The following is a 23,590-nucleotide window of genomic DNA, read 5'->3' as shown; positions in this document are numbered from 1 at the left end:
GGTTTCGTCACTCGTTCTCTAACTCGATAGAGGTTTTTTATTTGATAAAATAATACTTGCAAACAATTTCGTGTGAACGTGTTTTTTCGTCATGAACCTTGACAAAGCGATTTTATCTTCTTTAGAAATTCTTTTTTTGACACAAAAGATAAACGAGTACGTATAGTTGTTTGACAGGTGTATGCTCGCTAAAGTTGCTAACGAACTCAGAGGAACAGATATATTTTCAGCAAAAAAATAGGGTTTGCGAAGAAAAATTCAGCCGGAACTTCACAATGATAGGTAATTCTTAGAAAAGTTACACACAATGATAGTTTTCGTTTATATTTTTTTGTCTTGCAATAGAATTCCATGTGCTTCCCATATCTCAATTGTAGTAACACGTTTGCGTCTGAGTTGATCTCGAAAAAAACCAGTGATGGTTTTTTCCTATCTGAATAGCGCTAGCTATTCGCAGCGTCTGAACAGCATTGCTGCCCAGATGATGAATCGAAGCGGTTGTTATGATACACTAATACCATAGTCAGTATCTAGGGGATATCCATGCGAATTAGAATTAGCACATTAGCAAAAAAATAGGGAAATTTACATGAAGAAAATAGAGAAATTAGCAATAAATAGCAGAATTAGCACTGTACACGTATATACTTTAGTAAGAATTTATTCTTGAATTTATTGCAATAATTAATTAAAATAAAATTCACAAAACAAACGAATTGAATAGTGTTGAACTAAAATGTGTCAAAATATGTAGTTAAATACGCTTTTTCCCATTTTTAAATAAAAATATATTCAATGGCACTTAACCAAGCACGTTCCATCTGTATTAACTATAATTTACGAATTGCAATCGGAAATGTAGATTTGATGACAGATTTCTTACTGAAAACGTATACGTCTCTGTAAACGTAAAACTTGACGTTTAACGCTAGGTAAACAATAATTATATGACAAGTACTCACACGATATTCAATTTTTCTGTTTTAGTATTTTATCAATCAATTTTGAATTTAAATAATTTTAATTCAATTGAAAAATATAAAATTAATGAAGCAGGCTTGGAAGCACAAAGCAAGTGGAGTGTAATCAAGAGAAAAAAACACTTAAAAATTATTTTAATAAAATATATACAGCCCGAAACTTGATTTGATAGCACTGATGTTGTAATGTAGATAATAATTTCAATATTCAAAGGACTGAAACTTCAATAAATATAAATAGATTACATGCCTGCTTCAAATATACACGTTGAAAGTGTCAACTTGAAACATTTACGTAAACACATTTCGGTTATTCGATCATGCAGTCAATCTGACGTATGCAATATTTTTGACGTACTAGAAAAATTAGCAAAAACTAGCAGTATTAGAACAAACTAGTAGAAATACTAGCAGAATTAGTGAAAAATAGAGAGAAATAGCGTTTATTATTATAAATTATTCGATCTGCAATTCATGGTTATCCCCTAGGTCAGTATACAAACGCATGTCGAACAGAGAATGAACGCGAACGTATATGCTCTGTGTGGTACAAACGAAGTGTGTTGCGCGTGCGGCAACCGCTACGATTCAGCATCTGGGCAGCAATGCTGTACAGGCGCTGCGAATAGCTAGCGCTATTCAGATAGGAAAAAACCATCACTGAAAAAAACCGAATGTTTTTTACGTGTTGAATTTCAATACAACGAATAATGATGTTTATCCAATGAATTCATATAAAAAGGGTGTCAAGTGTTGTTACAAATAAAATTGTTTGAAAGGTCGATTTTTTTCGCATAGAATAAATGAATGTTCTAGAAAAAACAGCTTATACTTCGTTATAAATACAGACATATTTCGCACTGAAATAATCGATAAAGAAATAATATTCTAGAACATTCGAATTTGATATAAATTTCGTAAAAATTAAACAAACGCCAATTAATTTGGTATTTTCATACTAGAAGAAACGAATGAAAACAGCATTCAGTAATAAAAACAAGTCAATAAGTACATGATGAGCTAAAATCGATTGAAGTAAATTGGGTGATGGTTTCATATTTGAAGCAAATGAAAGATGCTTAATGCTGAGTTGTCATATTTTATTTGCAACTTTAAATTGAATTTTTATTAAGAACGAACTAACTTTAAATAAAAATTAAAGTTTAAAACTAAGTCACTTTGGCATATTTGGTTGTTAACTTTCGAATGGTTGTCTCTTATTCTCCTCTTTTGACAGCAAACTTCATGATATCTTTTTCGTGGCCACAGATTGCTCCAGAGTTTTTGGTGACTGCTTTATGTCTAAAACATCGAGAGTGTTGATAAGAACTCTACTTATTTTTGAATGACCAAATAAACATACATAGATGAAAGCATTTTTGACATAGTTTTAGTTCTCTTTAATTTTTTTGGACTCATGCTTGTACCACTTGCACTTTCAGTAATCTGAACTGGTTTTGACCTGAAGTTTCAATTTATAAAAAATATTCAAAATGATTATTAATGAATATGCACAGTTTTCACAAGAGAATGAAATAAAAAGAGTTACGCCAAATGTGTGATTTCTGATTCGATATTCAAAATTTCATCAATGTTTCGATTGTCTTTCAGCGTTTGTCTAGAATATTAAAAGTGTTCATTCAATTTTATCAAGCTTTCCAATAGGTATTTGAATTTTGTGAAATTCAAAACGTACATCCGTTGGAGAATTTGTCGTATTTCTCCTGATTCAGATGTGCCCTGCACTGGACTGTAAATACGAAATTTATTAGCTTACTCTCATTATAGATATTGTCATTGATACTTACATAGTAACGACTGCCAAAGCAATTAAAGCGAGTACTAAAATATTACGAAACATTTTGCTCAGATAATAAATGATACTCGAGATGAAGCCTCAAAAATTGAACTAATTTTCCACGATCTCGTCTCGTTATTTATACCATTATTCCAATAAGCGTCTACCATAGCAACGCAAAAATGTGTGAAATTTCCCAGTTCGTGCGTCGATAGAAAAAATTCCTACATTTAAAAAAATGTGAAACTATTTGCAAACTAAACACACGTTTTGAATTATAAAATTGGTAACCTAAAAAGATCGTAAATACCAGACATTATAATAAGATATTTTCAGCCAGATGAATCAGCTCAGCCAGATATCGTCAGGAGCTGAAATGGAGTGAAAACAATAAAAGTGGTTGTTATAGTGATTGTAGCATTGTAAGTGTAATTATAACCATAACAATCACTTGTATTGTTTTCACTCAATTTCAGCTCCTGACGATATCGGGCTGAGCTGATTTATCTGGCTGAAAATATCTCATTATAATGTCTGGTAAATACGCATATAAGTCATTTAAGAAAATTGTCTCACGTTTTTTCAACGTAAACAAAGTGTGCACTTTTCTTATGAATTAATTAATAATCGCAAATTTTGGGAATAAAATAAACAGATGTTAAACCGCGGAGATAGCGAAACCTAAACAGTTGAACAAATTGTGAAAAATGATAAATTATAATATTTTGAGTAATTCGAAGAAGATGCTAAAAAATTCTAGAAACTCATGAGTCAAACAAAATGACGTGTTTTTATGCGTTTCAAGGTGTTTTCAACCATTTTTTTCAATTTCGAACAAGCATTTTTTGCTGTCAACAAGGCATACCAAGGCATACTAAATATGCGCTTGAATGAAAACCAAGAAAATCTTCATTTAATTTGTACTCAAGTTATTTACTTTGCGAAGTGATTCTCATGTTTTCCTACTATTTGAGATTCAATATTAGTTATATAATTTTTGGAAATTTAAATATTTAGAATAATTTTTCGTAATTTTTACTCGATTTGGGTCAGATTTGTTTAGTTACCGAATCGTTGAAAAGACCACATACATATTGTAAATCTGATTTCAAGTTGAAATGTTCAACGCAACAGAGTCTGTTTCTCAGAGCATGTGAAGAGGAGTGATCTACGGAGCTACAGAAAAACTGAGGAATAAAGCCCCTCCTCAGTGAAGATGCTTCAAAAGTTAAAAATATATCTAAAATCAATTTATTATAATTAAATTTTTTCATTTTTCTCCTCACTGTTCACTCTCACACTTATTGCTCGGAGAAACAGTATTTGCAACTAAAGAGCATATAAGAAGAGACATTGCGATTTATCGGCTGTAAAACTTTGAACTTTTCACAAACTAAGTTTTCCCATTTCTCCTCATTTTGGTTTCGTTAATCAAAAATAAATTTCCACCACATCGAATGACATCGAGCACAAGATGGACGAACTCGTTTAAGAAAATAAAAGAGAAAATGAAGTAGAGTGCTTTTTTTCTTGTAATATTGTTTGTTTATTATAGAGACGATTTCTTACGATGTCAGTGGCATTTCGACCATTATACGTACATAAACAATGGTAAATGTTGCCAAAGTAAATATTTGGTCAGTAAATCGATAAATAAAGGATGTTTCCGACGAATTTCAAATTGACCAAAGCTAAATAAATATTATTTTGGAATGAAAGATAAAATAAACTGTCCACACCACATAAAAGCAAATTGCTTAGATGATTTTGTTGGGAAGTTAATCGAAACCAAAAGTAACATCAAATTCAGATTTATTCCAATCAACTAACAACTGTCATGCACAGCGGACCTGAATTCACTTCAACAAGAAGTCAACTACCTGTGCGTAGTAGGTTGTTTGCGTTACGTGTCTTTCACTTTTTAAACATGGTGTACCTTTATTGTTTGACAAAGAGCGCACATTTATGTGCAAATTCAATTAATTTATGTTTACTTCTTCGATGTGCCTTATTCGTTCCTCCACATTAAAAAACGACCAAATTTGTGGTGGAAAAAGTTTTTCAACATTTTTTGCTTATTTCAAATAACGTAAATAATGTTTCAATGTTTCAGATTGTCATGGCAAAAGTTTTACGTATACAAATGAACCGTCGGTCTGTGGTGCGAATATATTTCGACGGCGAAGACACTTTACTTTTATAATTAGTCATAACAAAGTAAAACATACAACAAAAAATGCAAATGTTTTGGAAACCGACGGCGCACGGAGATACTGTTTTAATATTAGATAATTTATCAATGCTTCCAGTACAAACACTCATTGACAACATATGAAAAATTGAAATATATATCTATATCACGTAAAAATAGAATTCAATCCATCAAAAGCAGAACAAAGCAAACACACCAAAATTCATTTTTATTTTGCATTGACCTTGTGTCTGAGAGGTAAACTGGCTCTCACTCTCGTCTGTGTATGAGTATGCATTTGAGAAGGTGTTATTTTTAATTCGCCCCAGCATATCTTGACTAGACATTAAGTATATTTGCATTGAGCACAGGGACAACATAGCTTGTGGCTTCAAATAAACGAATTCATCAGAAATTGTGTAAAAAGAGCAAAAAACAGCCCCATGCAGTATCGTATTGCATTGAAATATGCGAATTTATTGCAAATCATTTTGTCTACGAATTGAAACTTTTATTTGGATTTTGAAGCGCATCATTTTTCAATCACTGTTCAAGAACAAGCTTGTCGATTCTGAAGTGGAAACTATGACAACTGAACGTCATATAAATAGAATTCGAAATTGATATGATAAAATTGGAAGGACGAGATTTTTAAAACCATCAATCAATTTAGTATGGCTCGCATTTTGAATTCATGAAACGTTCAATCGAACGAATTTGGGAAACGAAACACACAAACATACTTCAGAAGACTGTTTCTATGACAGCTTTGAATTTCACTTAAATATCGTCAATTTTATTCTTTAAAAAAATACCATTCAAAGTTGGCGCATGTTTGACGAATTGACATGGGTTTTGTCCCAATTTCATCACCATTGACATTTTCGAAAATTTAAATTGACACTCTGCTTTCACTCTAAAATGAATGTCGATCCTTTGTGAAAAACTTACTCTTTTGCCCGGACAGAATCTCCTTCGATTCCGCACTTGTGAAATGCAGCTCAAAGTTCTGCAATTGTGTGTACATTGAATTTATATATGTATGTTATGTGCGTTGCCAACTGGCAACATGCACGAATAAAGGTTCATTAAAATATATGGATCAGTTAACAAAGGCTATGTAAATCAATTGGTTGCGAAATGAAGATACGTGCATGTGCGTATTTACAAAGCAAATAGAGAAGACAGCATATGGAAACTATTCAACTGCATTTGACATTTTCTTTTTGGGGGCGCAAACTTGGATAAAGCAAAGTCAATGCGAAATTCTCATTCGGTCAGCATGTTCATGGTTTCAACATCAGCAATTCAGCTGCTATTTTGATTTGTTCTCTAAATATAGATTTGTTTGTGAGTGCATTTTCAATAACTCATGCTCACAGACATATTTGCTTATTGAAGCATCATTTTTAATTTTCGATAAACTTATATTCAAGCAGACCATCGTGCTTTTTCTTCTTCATTCACATTGATGCATCGAATGCGAAACGAACATCCTATCAAAGGCTTCAATGATGTAAATTGCATCGACTACTGTATTGAAAATCAAGGGACTTTATTTTGCTGTGCAATGAATGATTTCAACTTTAAATGCATTTCATTTAATTTCCGACTTGTATTTCTCAGCGAAAATGTTCGCATCCAATAAAGAAAATGAATGATTTTTTGGGAGGAACAGACTGACGAGTGAAATTGACAGCTTAACATAACTTGGTCTCATCCGATTTAAGCCCGATGAGTATCAAACATATTTTACTATTGAAACCAGTTGAGTGTTTCGAAGTTTTTTATAAATATCGTATCGATTAAATTCGAATTTTTCATGTCTTCACACATTTTTTTATCACTGCTCTTCATTGTGTTTGTATTTTTGTGCAACACTGGTGAAAGGATCACCGATATTAAACCGCGTAACAAAGCCAGATTTTTATTTTATCTATTCTCCAATCTACTTTCGCTTTTTTATTGAGGCATTCAATGGAAAACGGAATTTTACAGCTTTTTATTCGTCCATATCAAGCTGCAGTCATGGGAAACAAATCTGTAGATGATAAGACTAGCTTCAATTTCCAGACAATATATTGAATTAACTGGTCAGTTGAGCTGACAGTACGTTAGCCAATGTCGGAATATGATGGCGGTTTATTTTCAACCAAAAGTATGTTTTAGCGTAGATGGCGCTGATTTAAATGGACATTTGTATGTATAGACGGTGGCGCCGCCCTACTCAATTAAACACTGAACTACAGCGTTTCCAATCGTTGACGTTAGCCATCTAAATGGGCTAAAACAATAGACGTTATTGTTTTAATGATGAATCACTTTTCTTGTTTTAATATAAGTGATTGTTCATTATAACAATAACTTCTATTGTTTTGGTCCATTTAGCTGGCTAACGTACTGTCAGCTCAACTGACCAGTTAGTTCAATATATTGTCTGTCAATTTCTAACCAAAATATTTTGGGGAATTTAATTCGAAATATCAGAGTCGAATTTTTGGATGGATTGAAGTTTATTCAATTAGTTTCATTTCATTCCATAACTGAACATTCTTAGCCTTATGAATTCATCGAAAAATGTAATATGAAACATGTTCAAGCCTTGAGTACATTACAAACAGACTAAATGGTCATTTATTTCCATTATCAAAATATTTGACGAACATTTTTTAAGAAATTTTCTTCATTGCAGCTGTATTGAATCGACCAACTGATATCAAAAGAAGCTATCAACTCTCATTTAAATACCTTTGAAATCGGTTAAATAATCACGGTTCTGGAAATGTGATACCGATACAAATTTATTTGGTATTTTTTATTATGCACCGAGTTTCGGGTATCTAGAAGAAAACGTGTTAAATCATTTAATGGAAAATCGTACAAACCCTTTGGAACCAGTCTATTCAATATTAAGCGAAATTTTTCGCTTACTGGGAATCCGAACTATTAAAGAAAATTTAATGAAATGTATACTTTTCCACTGTTTTTTTCTCGTCAGCATCAAATCTCAATTTACCAGATTTCCCATAAAATATTTAATCATTGTTTGCCAAAGCACATAAACCAAAATGCAAATTAAGAGATTTAAACTGGATTTTTAAATCGCATTAATAAAGTTGGCCTGGTTTTGTTTTTTGCTATCCTTGCAAATGGTTTTTTCCATAAGAAATTGTGTGTAGGAGAAGCTTTGTTTTTTCCAGTACATAAGCTTTTCAAACTGTTCTTTTCCTCTTTTGAATTATAAATAACGTTTTTGTTGGACTTTTTGCAAAGTCTCCATTACCCGTCATTCAAAAGTGATGGGTAAAATTGATGAGTGTGTACGTGTGTTTGTGTGTGTGTGCGATGTACGTTTACATTCTGGCCGAACTTCAACCGCAAAGAAAACGGCAACCAACCAAAGTAGATAACAATCTGGGCAAATGGTGGTGTAAATTGATAGAGGCTTGAGCTGAACATCCGATTTTCCCGAGTACAAATGTGAGCACAACGTAAATTTTGATCTTTTATTTGTCTACATTAACAGCATCATCAAAAAGCATACGAAGAATAAACGAACAAGAAACTTTGCTTATTGATGCAGAAAGTGGTGAAGTATGTCGAAGAAAGAGAGTGAGTGGCTAAAGTTGGTTAAACATTAAATATTGGCAATAGTTTGTTAGCAGAGAACAAATACATGTAAACATGTATACCGTTTCTAATAGTCGATAAGCGCATTTACCGTTGTGGTTTTTGTTTCAATAACTGCATTATAATGTTAATAGATGTTGAACACATACATGCGTGCGTAAATTGATATCAAATTGAAGTCATGTGCATCGGGGATCCATTCTCACATTTCCGAAGGAAATTATGTAACACGCTGGACAATATTTGCTCCCATCAGTTTTAATGTCATAAAATATAAACAACGTGGGTGAATCTTGTGTTCAATCCATTTTATCTGCTATTGAAAGCAACAGAAAACCTGTATAACACGGTAGTAACAAGTAAATCATTATGTTTCTCTATTTATAACTTTGCGTAAATTGAGTAGAGAGAAACCAAAGCAACCTCTATATAAGAGAGCATTAACCTAAATACGTAAGAGAAAAAATGTAACAAAGTTTGTGCTTGTCACCTCCAATTATTTTGAATTATTATTGTATTTTTTTCGGAGATGTGGTGGATTGTGACATTTTCAAGCTGAAAACAAAGTTGATATTGTGTTGGTAACGTAATTACTTAAAATTACGCATGTTGTACATTGCCGCAGGTTGTCCATTATACCACATCGACCTCGAATCAGGAGATGTTTGTGAAAAACTTTGTAACGGCTAAATTCTAACTTGGTCTTGTCTGTTGAATTTATTGTAAATTTTAAATTAAACACAAAGATTCCATATGTTTGAAACTGAATGCAAATCTCCTTTATGCTATGTATGAATGGGAATAAATGTTCTCAGCTTATGACAAGCATGAATATGTCTCAAGCCTCACGTTTATCATCGTTAACATAAAAGGAGCACCCTAAATTTCAATCAACAAATGGTCCAGCTGCTTTCGGACATGATTAATAGCTCGCACGATTTATGATTCATTCATCAAATATGGAAATAATCCCCACCGAAAAACTAATATAGTTTTATTAAAATAAAATGCTCAACTGAATTTGTCTTATTAAATGTGAGCGATGCGACAAACTGAAGGCCAGACACTCTTGCTCAAATGGCTACCTATATTAAAATACATTTGTATTAATAAATTAATTCTCTCTGGGTATGAAATTCGGTGCCTTTCCACACGACTTTCGAAGATTGATGAAACAGATTGTTGAAGTGAAAAAAAGTGACAACGAATAGCTTACATCGTTTGCTCCGTCTGTGTTATGTAACTCAACCGACACTATAACACTCAAAATGGTATAGTCTCGAACTAACTGCTACTGATGTTGAACTCAGTTTGACATAGATTTTCCCTGTGTGAACTTTAACAGACAAATCCTGCATTCATTTTCAAAGAGGCTGGCCGTGGTATCCATTATAGGCACTTCTTTATATTGCGTGTGAAACATATCATAAATCTCTATGAATGTCATTGTACATACATCAGCATTTGAAGCAATCTGTTATTTTGATTATATTCAAGATATTTGTCATTCTTTCTTCAACCAACCCGTCTCCTTCTCTTCCCCCCCCCCCCTCTCTCTCTTTTGCTCTGTCTCATTTCACAGCAGACATTTTAATTTTTAATCTTTTATTCAAAGACATTGACTGATACATAGTGGTTTGGACAATTACCATAATTTCAAATTATTTATGAGACTTTGGATGAAGAAACTTCGTTTTACGGCTGGCTTTTCAACAAATCGATAGTAAAAGCGCCATAAATTCATGCAGCAAAACATTTCAGAACAGAAGGCAATTAAGTAAATACGACCAATGGATCAAGGATTTTTTAGTAGAATGAAAAAATATCGATTGCTTCCGTCACAGATTTGCAAATCACTTAATGGCATTATTATGGTGTTTTTGTCGACGGAATGTTTCCTAATTATTATTAAGCCGTTGTCGGCTTTTTCAAAACACAAAATCCCTCAATCCTTCCTTCCGTTTGCGTCATGGTTTATATGTTTTGTTAGTATTCGATCGAAACGGATGTTCAAATGGCGAACGAACACAATGAAATCCATGAATAACAATTATATCAATGGATACAATGGATTTTGGTTCTCATCTATCGCTGTGGACATAAGTCGATTGGCGTTGCCAAACATTTTATCGATTTAACTTCGGCGACTAGAGCTATGAAAATGATTTGTATCAATCACAAATCCAATACTGTGTCCACAAATAAGCATATTGGTCGGCATATATACGACCAGTATCAAGTTAATACTCTATTGACATGCCAATAAATTGGCCCTGTCGTCTTACTGCTCTGGGGCTCTGGCTTTTCGTTTCTTATATTTGCCTTTTTCTGATTATGTACGACTTGAAAAGCTGCACTATTAACATAGATCGCAACAAATATGTTTTAGAATCTATTGTATGGCAACGACAATATTGTGGGCATTTCGATGATTCAAGTTCATTTACTTTCGATACATGATAACATATCAACGATAAATTTTCGATTGTTACAAATAACAAACACATATTGTCACATAATGAATTTGTTTGTGCATGTATTTTGTATTCTATCAACAATTGCGTGTCTATCCGCCCATAATTGATAAATGACAAAGTACAATTATGACCATAGTTAATTGATGGAATATATTGCGCATAATATGATGAAAATTCACAGTCTAATTGAGTGTCTTTTCATTTGCCTTGAACTTGAATTCAATAGCCAATCTAATCATATTGAAATGGAATTAAATTCGAACAAAAAGGAAGATTTTTTTTTGTATCTTTCTATTATTTGTCTACCTTTCACATCAAAGGCAATAGAATGCCTGAATTGAACGTTATTCAATTTTCAACATTTATTTGAGTGGAAAAAAATCCCTTAAACGTAAAACTAGATTCGATTCAATTTCAACTCGAGAAAAAGTATTTCAAGTGGAATTGAATCCGAGTCGAACAATATCGATGTTATTCGCCGTACCGTCGTATCTCTTCCTCTCTCCATGTTTCAATTTAACGCATTGAACAGCATTTAAAAATCAATTTTGTCGAGTTGTTGGCATAAGATACGTTTTGATGAATGGTCACAGCTGCTCTGCGGTACCCATTTGCGTCATCATTTCCACCCCTCACGATTTGTTTCTTTCTTTCTTTTCATCAAATAAGCTTTATACTTGATATCGTCAGCTAAATGTTCCTCTTCCATATACAGATAAGTTCAGCGAGATAACAAAAAAACTGTACGCGCGTTGCAAAAATGAGTTTTCATTATTAAAACCATGGTCAATAATGCAAACAACACATTTAGCATGACAAATGAATTCGTAGATAGACATTTAAGCCACCACATTGAAAATGGAATTGACATCACGGTTAATTTACTACATTTATATATTAATAGAATTTTGATGGATAAAACCATCGTGGTAGCCGTGGTTGTATGTTGCAATTCGAACGTTTTGTGTAAATATAGATTTAATTGTGAAATTGAATGATTTTTGCTGATATCGTACACTGAATCACATCAGTCGAGTATTTACGCAGATGCATGCTTTGGCTAATACAAAATTGCCCCAAAATAGTACCGGCAATGCTTTGTTTACCAAAATATTTATATTTTCATTATTATCTAATGAATGTTTCCAATATCATCGCGGCGAAACAAAATTAATTATAGCATGAAAACTAGTGGCATCGGCTCCATTAAATAACTACAGTAAAGCGTTGTCCTATGCGGTGGACGTATTTTACAATTTCTTGTGCGAAAATGTCAGATATGTATATTGTACCGTCATTGTTTGTGTTGTATAATCAAAAGCTGAATTTATCACGTAATGCCGCCGCTTGGCTGACGTCAAATGGCAACGGGAAAATGGGAAATTCACAGAGTAACGCTGACAGTGCATATCATTGAACTGGAAGAGAAAGCAAATTAAGTGAATTTAATGAAGAGTCGAGCCAACAATATAGCACAATGTAAATACAACGCAGTCAAAATAATTCCACAAATAGTCATTTGCATTGAGATAAATAGCTGGTTCATAGCATGAGCTTCGTGATTCTCTCAATTTTGTATGCTGTACATGGTTAATTTGCCTATGGCTTAATTGAAAAAAAAAAGAAATGCAGTGTTCAATGTTATAATACGCATTACATCACAGAGTGATGTTCAAAAATGTTTTATATACCATGTCGTTGTAGATGTGCTGAACGTAAAGTGGATTTCACCCACTATAAATTTTCCAATTTTCGCTGTGCTAAAGCGAAACTCGTGGAATAATTTCATGGAAACATGCTGCCCCAAATCAAATGTATAATCGTGTGTAATGAACTATAAATATGTGAAGCGTGCATGCGACACCAGTAGCATTAACATAAATAATGTCATTTATGCTAAATAGCCGCAACCAATTCACAAATTTCCAGACAAACAATTCAATACAAAAGCAAGAAATAACAAATGAACGTGCGACAAAAAATAAACACTTATCACTGAAGAAATTATTAACAAAATTATGCATTCAATTGGTCTACCCGATTTCAAAAAGTCACTGATATCGGAATTCATTCAAACACATTTGGTCTCTTCAGTTGCGAAAAATAAATAAATGCCGTGACTCCAACATCATCGAACTGGATTCAACTAAGCGCAAAGATTAATGCGGAAATTATAACAACAAATTAATCAATATCCATTAACAAATTAGACCCAGTTAATATTACTCTTTCGCCATTTTGAGCTCATGAGCTAGATTTATTATTTTATTGAAAAAAAAAATTAAACAAACATTATCCACATTTTTTTTTAATAGACAGCATTATATGTGCATAATAATTAGAATTATATCAATTTCGATTATTTTACATATTATTTTCTACTTTTTTTTAAAATAAATTATACATGATTCAACTTTTGTTTAAATATGAATAAATGATAAATCGGTTGCGTTATAAATAGACAAATGAATTACAATACAAAAACGATCGATTTCCGAACGATGAACACAGTTTGATTGCAAATTATCTGAATAACCAATTGGATGTATCACATTTCTTCGAATATAAATTCAACCAAACATTCTCTGTGCAGACTGTTGTTTTTCACATAGTATCTGGTATCTATTGAAGAGAAATCACAATTCAAAAATTCGATTTAGAATATTTATCAAAATGTTGAACGCAATCGAAATATCTTACTTGGTGACAGTTTAATAATAGTATTTTTCGTGACAGTTTGTCGTTGTGAACCGTATTTAACCTTTATCTGACCTTCGATTACTCTGCACGTCTGTAATGGAAGCGACAATAAAATTAGCATTGACAACGATTGGAACATTGGCAAGCGGAAACTTACAATAGACCGAGAAAATGTGCAAAATGTGTGTTTGTGATGACCGGCATATAATCGTAGTGCACCCATTATCGGCGATTTCATCCAACATTCATAGGTTGGGCTCGAAAACACCGACGGAAATTTGTTAACGTTGTTGTTATTGCCCGTGAAGTTGCCCGCCATCTCTTTCTGTACCAATCGAAAAATTCATCCAAAAATGTTGCGTTTCATTTTTCTATTCAAACGAGACACATGATGCAAATACTTACGAGAAGGCTATCCGGAGCCGCACTGATCGGACCAATAAACGTGTTTTCCAATGAGACATTGTATTTTGTTTTCATTGTAAGCGTTTTCTTTTTTTTTTGAATTATCGTTCGAAGAGATGATTTCAAAGAAGTATTCAGCACAAATTTTGCAAATACGAAATATCGAGCAAATGTAGATGAAAAAAAAAAGTGAACTGAATCTGAGTGAATTGACAATTGAACATATATCGACGACACCGAAATGCTAATTGGTGCATGCAAAACAACATTGTCGACATTCCTATTAACAGCATCAACAGTGTGTGCGTGTATTTGCAATGTCAAAAATTCCAATAGCAACGTGACAACCACAAAACTACTCGTGAGTGTTGAGCTGTATGTGTGAAAATCCCATCAACACGAATTGCTGTTGTTCGGTGCTGCTTTTGGGCCGTAAATCAATTTCAATCGAATTCAGAAATAAACAAATTGCTGTTGAATTCAATTCGGTGACACATTTATTTGTCATTTTAAACTGTAGATGTAAACAGATGAATTTCGGAGTGCTATCGGCATTCTTTTTTTGTCTCAAATAATTTATTTGAAGGGATTATTTGTTTACATGTATTGCTGTTGCATGTTTGTATTTCGTACATTGAAATAACAAATGACATTTATCACGAAATTGTAATCAAATGTGAAACACATCGAAACAATTGCGAACCATGTCGTTTAAGTGATTCAAAGCCTTCAAATTCAATACAACGGCTTTGTGGAACGGTCATTCGGTCGCCAAAGTGACATGCGATAATGTATTCTCAACATTCACCAGAGCAACCATCGAAAGGCTGTCATCTGTAAACACAAATTATTCTGTAGAAAATACCTTAATCGAACAATGTGAGGGAGATGACTTTAAAGCGACTTCTGAATGGTGGCTTATGCAAGAAAATAAAACAGCCAACAATGTTGCATTTTGTTTGTATTTTAATATGTGTTCGCGTCAATTCTTTACATTTCAATCGATTTTCATGCTGAGAAACAACAATTTGTAACAACAGCAAAATATGTGTAAAACCATAATGCTTGAGTTAATAGCATAAAACGCAAGTGAAAACACGGAAACCATTTCGACTGTGAAAAAAGGAGATATTCCGTGCATCGTGTATTTTAGTGTTGTATGTGTGTTAATCTGCCAATTCTATTCGCTGTTGCTGTTGTTACAAAATTGTTCGATTTTATGGGAAATTACGTCAGGAATTAATTGGGTTAAATGATGTGTAATTCGTTGTTCGCACACTTTCTTCACACCTACATGCCACAACCTTTATCGCTTTATTGAAAATTTGTAAGACTTAGCACTTCGGTTAGCACCAATTCTTGGGCTTGTGGCTGCGTGCACTCATCATATAAATCGAATCATAAATGGTTCAAACAATTACTTACCTTGACTGTAAAATGTTCGATGAATGGGTTTATTTAATGGCATTGTCAATTATTCAGTATTGGATTGGAAACTATTTTGATTATGTTTGATTTAAAGTAAAATTGCCAGTCAAGCAGTTGAGCCAATATTAGTAAATCAATCATTGGTGCTACATATGAACAATGTATGTTAAGATACGGGTGCTCATACAGAATTTAATTCAATGAAATGCATGTTTTGGAGTTCAACTTATGCGAAAATGTAAACAACAAGATTCTGCATCAATGACGTTGAATTCTCTTTTCTTCGTCAAACATTTAATTGAATTACATACACATTACGTTCGGGTCCCGAATCGGGTAAAAGTAAATAAATCCAAAGTAAATAAGACCCATTGAATCCGAGTCTATTTTTACCATTCAAAATATTCAGTGTTTATTATTAATGGATTTTCTGTACAACTTTGTTGCGTAAGAGGTCGTCAAAACATCAATCTATATTCAGTGACTGGTTCAACGCTTAACGCCCTCGGAGTTCGATTTTCACCGAAATGAAAATTGACTGAAGAGAATTTTGACACTTTGTTGCAAAACACACTTTCGCCTTTCCCATATGCTACGCATTAAATGACGTTGCAATATTGAAATGCTGAATGAAATAGTCAGTATGTTGTATGTCGGTAAGATATTTGGTATTTTCAATTAGCAAACATCTTTCAATTTATTGATTTATTTGATTTTCATGCGCTTTTCACTGAGACACACATTTACGTCACGCATTGAACAAGGTCTACGAGACTGCAGACATACATTCTAACCTTGTTATGTATCGAACAGAGCATATACTAAGCATAGATATATATATCCTGGATATTTTGTCAGTATCCGATATTCATTGGAGCCAGACTTTAAAATAGAGTAAAAACAATAGAAGTTATTGTTATAGTGATTGTAGTAATGTAAATGGTTTTATACTTAGACCAGTAATGTGCGAGGAAAATTTTTCAGGGGGGGGTGGTTTTTCGAAACCAAAAATTTCTCTAGCAAATCAGACAAATTTTCGTTTTTTTTTTTTTTTTTTTTTTTGGAAGTCACTTTTTGAGGCGAAAATCCCTAGCAAATCGAAAGAATTTTCTCCGCGAAAAACCCAAGCAAATCAGAAAAAATTCACTCTGAACCAAAAAACCTAGGAAATTGAAAGAATTCTCCTCAATTTTTTACTTTGATGAGCTAAAAAAAAAAAAAAAAGGTCTTCACTTTTAGAATCAAAAACCCTAGCAAATTCGAATAATTTTCGCGAAAAAAAATTTCACATCCAAATCACAGGGGGGGGTAAACCCCCCCCCCTACCCTCCCCCTTCGCACATTACTGACTTAGACCTATAACAATCACTTCTATTGTTTTCACTCCATTATAATGTCTGGCTGCGATAAATATCGGATGCTCACAAAATATCCCGGATATATATCTATGCTCAGTATATGCTCTGGTATCGAATTGACTACTTGCAAACCAATTATTAACCTTTTGCATGATCCTTTGTTTTGCACTGTCTGCATCGAGAAACATTGACATAAAACATGACATTCACTTTGTAAAATACAGTCATCGACTGAAGTCTATTGCTAAGAAAAAATGCATGTAACGAACGAACAAGTGAATCGAACCTTGGCCCCATTTGGTCGCATCAATAGGCATTGTGCACCATTCTTCGGAGTTATTATTCTTGTTCATCATCTGTGCGAATCACCATGCGGAAAAACAAGTTTGTAACATGTAGACGACATGACGGAAGTCTAAACACGGCCGTTTTTTTCTCCTTACTTGTTTACATTTTAAAAGTGGCAACAGATTGTCATGTTATTACCAAGTCTTTTTTTATTACGGTCACAAGCTTTACTTTATTATTTAATGTTCTGAGGCATGGATTCAATTAGTCGCAAATCGGAATCGTCTATAAATGACGAAAATGTTAATTCGTTTTTCAAATACGACGCAGAATATGCAAACGCATACTTTCAATGTATACTATTGAATCATCAATGTTCACACCATCTGAAATGGGAATTGTATAGCTTTACAGGAAATGTTTTGAATTACTTCATCACTGACATTTATTTGCACAAAAATGTATGCACAATGAAGATTCCAATGACATTGTGAAGCCATTGAACATTTTCTCGACACAATGGGTATGGATTCACTTTTAATTATTTTATTCAACACAAAATAATTTCGTCAGAACATTTCTGCTCATTCTTTTTCCAACAAAAACACACACAATGAACTTGACTCAAACCCAATTGAGAAAAGTCCACGGAAAAGTCACAATATTCTCAAAAAAAATATACAAAAGTTTCAATCTTCGTTTTAAAAAAAGAACGTTGTGAAATATGTGTTATTCAGATCATCTGAAATTGATAAATTCCATGTTTTTTTTTATATCTTAGCTACTGCACAAACTGAACTGAATGCGACTTGATCCGAATACAAAGTTTCTATTATTGAAAAGAGCGTTTGCCGATATTCTCAAAATCCGATGCTTGAATTCGACGAATGTATTGATATTATTTAATATTTAAGACCTCAAGGATGGATGCTTCGAAATTATCCGTTAAAGTCGATGCTGAGAAGTAAATGCCTTTAAAGTTTTTATAGTCGTAAAATAAGTATTAGATTCAAAGTGTTTTCGGCTTTAAAATGTCAAAACATATACATTTTACACCATTCCATCGAAATGCTCTGCGTGTTCATGTTCACACTAAAAACAACTGATCCGTATCGTACGTGTTTGTGATTTCAATCGTTTTCTCTATTTTTTCTCATCAAAACTTGAACTGGTTGGCGTTTCGTTTCCTATTCTCGATAAAAACGGCCAAGAGAAATGGAGAATAAAAACGAATGCAAAAGTTCAGCAACTGAAAGGGAGTTCGTCTCCTGAGAGTGTGTGTTTTTTTATTCAAGTGGAATTGGTGAAACAATACAAGTTTTTGTTGTGCCAAAACGAAAGAGAATAGGACAAAGAACAAAACGCTAATTTGATTTATGCTCTTTTCGCATTGTTCGTTCATCCAACAGCAGCATAAGAAGAAGCAGGAGCCATTCAATTTATTACCGAGAAGTGGCCGCTCGATAAACAAGCACGTCCGAATTCGATGACGCGTTGCCTTCGAGTGTTTGCGAAAGCGAGAGATGCGATAAACGAACTTCCATTGTTTCGTGTACTATTGTAAATGCCAATAGACAATGTAGATTCAATAAATAGGCATTTGACGATTCTTCGTTCGGGATGTGTGTTTCACAAGAGAAAGAAAGCGTGTAAAATTTGAATGAATTGAAGGGAGAAGACGATTAATAATTTATGCATGTACCAAACAATACTCGAGAAAAACAAAAAAACTAACAGACAAAATCGATTTTCTTTCGATATTTTAATGGAATGCGACTAAACTAAAGGGACTACAGTGAAATTGTTAAAAGTGAATATATTTTACTATTAATAAATACCAAATGGTCGATTAGCCAACCTCTGTCACACACAAAGAAAGTATAAAAGTACATTTGCGTCAAAAGACAAGTTGCCTGTCCCAATTGTCGGTGTTTCGTAATTTCATGACTTTGCTCGCTTTCCTCTATTGTGTGCCATTGAGTATGCGTGTGCGAATAAAACATTTCCTAATTCCCCTCATGCGGATGTAAATTACGTGTATATAATTTTTTCTGAAATACTTTTTATTGTTTTGTTTTGTGTACAATTGCCATTTTTGTGTTCGTGTGCAATATGGGGAAACAAATGGCGTGAATAGAATGGCAAATGAGAAAACCTAGCCATACGATGCGAAACATTTTTATTATTTATGCTCATTTTACTTTTGTGCACCGTTTATACAAATGATGACAAAGATATATGATACCTCTCCGTCTCCATATTAAAACGCCATTTCTTTCGTTTTACGTACATTTGCTAAACGAAACAAAGAAAAAATAAAATAAAATGAATGCAAACATATTATGCAGGATATTCTTTTTATTATTAGATATTTTCACATTGCAAAGCATGACCTGCATTTTTGTATTCTTGTAATCATTACAAGAGAGTGTGCATCACTTCGAATCAAAACATGTCATTATTCTGTCATAATAAGTGAAACTTCGTTATTATTTTTTATTTTTTATTTTTTCATGCGAATTATAAAATTCACAAAGTGCGCCATTTAAGAGTTTTCTCTGCAGAGAAATGTTACAGAGCACAAATTATCGAGAAAAAAAATTTGAAAAATAATGCAGCAGAAAGGAATTTAAATTCATGAATTTGTATTAATTTTTATCAAAACGATTCGTTGGTATTCTTTTCGGAGAGCATATAAATACTTTAATGCGTTCCTTTTAAAATGCATTTAAAGATGTTATAAGTTTTTCTCAAGAACTTTATTTGAATATCATTTCAAATTAGTTTTTCTCGGAACTTTTGCTATTCAGAATCTATTTAGCGAATGCTATCGATAATATATCTTTCACAACATTGAGTTGAGAAATGGTAATTGATTTAAAATAAATGCATAATTTTGTAGAGAAATACCACCCCCCACTGTCATACATATCTGTTATAAGGAAAAATATTATCACAGCCATTGAAAATTTATGTGATTTAAACTTGTATTCAACGAGAGTTCTTTAGAATTCTTTTTAATCAACTCTTTTTTCTGGATTTTTATCTTGCTGATAGCCTTTCATTTCAACTGAACGACATTGGTGACAATGAAATCAAGATTCATTTTTTCTTTGACTTTAACCACACACCCGCTGGTAAGAACAATTTCAGAAAAAACACCGAATGCAACCATCGTGCAATGACGCACGTGAAGAACAAACTTTCATTAGTTTTGTCAATCCGCTATTTTGTCACGTCTTGTTTGCAAATCCATGGCATCCATTGACATTCCATTGAATTTTAAATAGACGATTTATTTGTTGTTGTAAAAAGTTTTTCGGTGCAGGTTTGCTCGTGTGCACTATGAACGTCATGCATCAAATTTTTAATCATACTAACAAATTATATTATATGTTAAATAAAACTTTTAAACGAATGCAAATTTCATTTCACCGACTCCACGCTGTGTGCATTGTGTCTGAATAAAACTTTCATAAGCATGCACTCGGACCTTAGACTCTCAATTCATATTTCTTAAATAATTTTTGGTCGATGTAAATAGAGTGGAATGCGGCATTATGTGGTTTTTGACATCGGAATATTCCCGGAGCTGGCGCCTTTTGTCGAATCTCTTTCTCGGCGAAAACAATATAAAGCTGCATTGCTGATTACATTTAGTGGAATAAACCCCCGGTGATTAATTGAAATGAGATTTTAACTGCATCAACAACGGCAACAACGACAACAGCAACTCCGTCTCTTTGACCATCTAATCAACATTGGTTCGGAACACTGCATTCAACTTCATGCCCTTTTTTGTATTGCAAAGAATATAAATTTTCTTTTCACTGCGCTTCAGTTGCACAACATCAGCAGCAGCAGTGGAGAGAAAATTTTTAGAAACCCTGTGAGATACGCGTGAATGAATAAAAATGGCATTTATACATTGTTTAAATCCAATTTACACGTTGACCAACAATGCGCATTCTCTGCAGTGTATCTCGTTTTATTTTTCATCGAGATAATAACCAAACTCAGACCCATTTCGAACGCAAAAAGCTGATAACTTGTTCGTTTGCGTAAAGCTCAAAAGAGAAAATCTCTTTACAACTTTAATGGAATTAATTAAAATGTGTTGCGCTCTTTTTCTATTCCATATCATGTAATGCTTTCTGGGATATGCGTGTGTTTATGTGGGTGAAATATTCATTGTCGATGTGCTATCGCTCGTTGTCATCAAATATAATTGGCAATTAAGTTTCGAAGTTTCTAATTAACACGGGGTGAAGTGCAATCGAGATTTTTGCTTTTTCAATATTTGAACTGGCGGCGGTTCGGCACATTTTTATTTTGTTCTCAAGTGCAATTGATATAGTCAGATTTGACTGTGATGATGGTGTTAGTCCGTCTAGACAGATCGCTGTCTTGAGATAAATACAAAAACGTGCATTCGGTTCATCCTCATCATATCAGCTCTTGATTCTATTCAGTCTCCAGCGTGACATTTTTATTATCTATGCTCAGAAGGTAAAGAGCGCGAGAGACAGCACAATAATGCAATGATACATTTCGATTAGTGCCAGATACACACGCATAATGCAAATAAAAGAATCGCTTCAAGAAATTTTCCACTCATCATTATGAACAACAATATAAAAAGAAATGGAAAATACATCGACAAAAGGGGAACAGTTATGCTGTTCAGTCATGTTTTATGTCATGATATAGCATATTATGCGGGACACTGTCGCCGTGGGATTTAAACTATAACTCTTTTATATATTGTAATGTTATATGTATACATTACACACGACTTGTACACTGTACAATGTACATGCACGCGGTGAATGTGCTATTTGGGTAGTAATAAAGTGCATAAAATACTTATTAGTATTAGAAATGGGCCAGACTTGGCGTAACAAAACGCAACAGCAGCAGCACAGCTCAAGCACAAGGTAATTCTGCAACCATAACTTTGAATGTGTAAAGGTCATCCGGAGATCACACGTGTCGTCAACCTATTGTGCAAAAGCGGGCAAAAGCACATGGAAATGCAAAAGACTCTCTGATGGCAAAAAATACGCGATAATCTCTATTCAGTCATTGTTGACTTGTAACCTCTTTACAAGTGTTAGCTAAGCTTTTTAACCGATTTCGATGCTATGTTTGCAGCAACAAAAAAAGGTGATAACACTCCCCATGAACGCAATTTTCAAAGTGTTAATAACAAAATTGTTCGAACAGTTGCTAATATGTAGTTTCTCATCATTTTACGAAGCGTAAAGTTGGCTGCTCAAGAGTATTTTCGATGCAAAAAAGACGCGTCGCAAACAAATATTCATACGAAACTCACAGAAAAAAAATAAGAACTGTATGTTGAACCAAAATTTAAGATAATTAAATGGATTCTTAATAAATTAGCAACACTGAATAGATTCTTGCTGCTATACATTCTAGTCGAAGCGGACGGGATGAAATATTGAAATTCTAACCAAAACCACAAAATTATGCAAAACCACTGTATGTTCGAAACAGTTAATGGCAATTATCAAACCTACTTCCAGCAGAGACTGTTTCACAGAGCGATGAAGAGCGCTCAAAGATGCGCAAAATATTAAAAGTTTTTACCTTTCAACATTTTGTTTCTCAGTGCTTCTCTGCCTCTTCAGAGCACTCATCCCCATATATATTGCTCTGAGTTTAAGTGACAACTGCTGAATTCCATTTGCCTCATGCGATTGGAATTGCTAAAAGGGTAAGGCTCACTAATTTGTGTCAAACACAAATTCTTGTCGACAGTTTCGTTTCGAATCGACTGAGCACTTACGTTGCTTGATTAATTGCAACCCAAAATATCGACGAATGAATGGTTGAGCGCAGCAAGAGTTCATTCGTTGCGGTTTCTTCGTTTGAATATGTCACATTACCATAATTCGGTTCTGTCGAAAAGTGTCGTATTCATTGTACTAAAATTAGTAAAATTCCATTAATTAATTTAATTTCCTAATATTTCAACAGTTATCAACATCAAAACAACCATTTTCACTTTACTTCGTCTATGAAATTCGAGCGTGAAAAAGTTCTTTTGCTTTACCGAAACTTGTGTTCCAATTGATATTTACATTTTGATCTTTTTGTTTGAAAACCCCTCGAAGCACTTGCCACTGTCAAAATAAAATGATACAAAAAGACAAATCTCACATCTTTGTGTTTTCAGCTCTCTCTCTCTCGCTCTCTATCACTTCATCATATTAGTCGGATAGATAGTCAATTTCCGGTCGATGTCAACTTTCGAAAAATTGTATATACTACTAAAATGTAGACATTATGTACAATTATGTACAAGAATTATT

At 33.4% G+C, this 23,590-nt stretch overlaps 3 protein-coding genes across 6 annotated transcripts in view; 1 reads left to right on the top strand and 2 right to left on the bottom strand.

Moving 5' to 3' along the window:
- The window catches only part of LOC116342335 (beta-arrestin-1), a 58,223-nt gene that overhangs the window by 6,064 nt on the left and 28,569 nt on the right, over positions 1 to 23,590 (top strand). Inside the window, exon 2 of one of the 4 annotated variants that reach the window (XM_031769891.1) lies at positions 167 to 282. The exons of the other annotated variants lie outside the window; for them this stretch is intronic. The gene's annotated coding sequence lies outside the window, so the exon portion shown is untranslated. The remainder of the gene's footprint in view (positions 1 to 166; positions 283 to 23,590) is intronic. 4 annotated transcript variants of the gene reach the window in all.
- On the bottom strand, positions 2,064 to 2,906 carry LOC116342340. The gene is made up of 5 exons (XM_031769902.1): positions 2,789 to 2,906; positions 2,677 to 2,730; positions 2,530 to 2,598; positions 2,344 to 2,442; positions 2,064 to 2,282 (listed from the first exon to the last, which is right to left on the bottom strand). The coding sequence occupies exons 1-5, from the start codon at positions 2,839 to 2,841 to the stop codon at positions 2,198 to 2,200; spliced, it is 360 nt and encodes a 119-aa protein (XP_031625762.1). The 5' UTR covers positions 2,842 to 2,906; the 3' UTR covers positions 2,064 to 2,197.
- LOC116342339 lies at positions 13,359 to 14,434 on the bottom strand. Its single transcript, XM_031769901.1, has 4 exons — positions 14,182 to 14,434; positions 13,934 to 14,101; positions 13,777 to 13,867; positions 13,359 to 13,698 (listed from the first exon to the last, which is right to left on the bottom strand). The coding sequence occupies exons 1-4, from the start codon at positions 14,254 to 14,256 to the stop codon at positions 13,625 to 13,627; spliced, it is 408 nt and encodes a 135-aa protein (XP_031625761.1). The 5' UTR covers positions 14,257 to 14,434; the 3' UTR covers positions 13,359 to 13,624.

This window comes from Contarinia nasturtii, unplaced genomic scaffold (assembly GCF_009176525.2).
Source record: "Contarinia nasturtii isolate CC-2019 unplaced genomic scaffold, AAFC_CNas_1.1 Cnas_scaffold_864, whole genome shotgun sequence".
NCBI classification, from domain to species: domain Eukaryota; kingdom Metazoa; phylum Arthropoda; class Insecta; order Diptera; family Cecidomyiidae; genus Contarinia; species Contarinia nasturtii.
The sequence above is the reverse complement of the archived record's forward strand: the minus strand, read 5'-3'. Positions and strand labels throughout refer to the sequence as shown.

What these genes read in the sequence shown, in the direction of transcription:
- LOC116342339 (XM_031769901.1), bottom strand. Translation starts at nt 14,256, where the DNA reads ATGAAAACAAAATACAATGTCTCATTGGAAAACACGTTTATTGGTCCG. An exon ending in CGGCTCCGGATAGCCTTCTC is followed by an intron (nt 14,102 to 14,181) that starts GTAAGTATTTGC and finishes CGATTGGTACAG; the next exon opens with AAAGAGATGGCGGGCAACTT. An exon ending in GCACATTTTCTCGGTCTATT is followed by an intron (nt 13,868 to 13,933) that starts GTAAGTTTCCGC and finishes CTTCCATTACAG; the next exon opens with ACGTGCAGAGTAATCGAAGG.
- LOC116342340 (XM_031769902.1), bottom strand. Translation starts at nt 2,841, where the DNA reads ATGTTTCGTAATATTTTAGTACTCGCTTTAATTGCTTTGGCAGTCGTT. An exon ending in GCTTTGGCAGTCGTTACTAT is followed by an intron (nt 2,731 to 2,788) that starts GTAAGTATCAAT and finishes TCGTATTTACAG; the next exon opens with TCCAGTGCAGGGCACATCTG. An exon ending in TCAAAAATGCTTTCATCTAT is followed by an intron (nt 2,283 to 2,343) that starts GTATGTTTATTT and finishes TCGATGTTTTAG; the next exon opens with ACATAAAGCAGTCACCAAAA.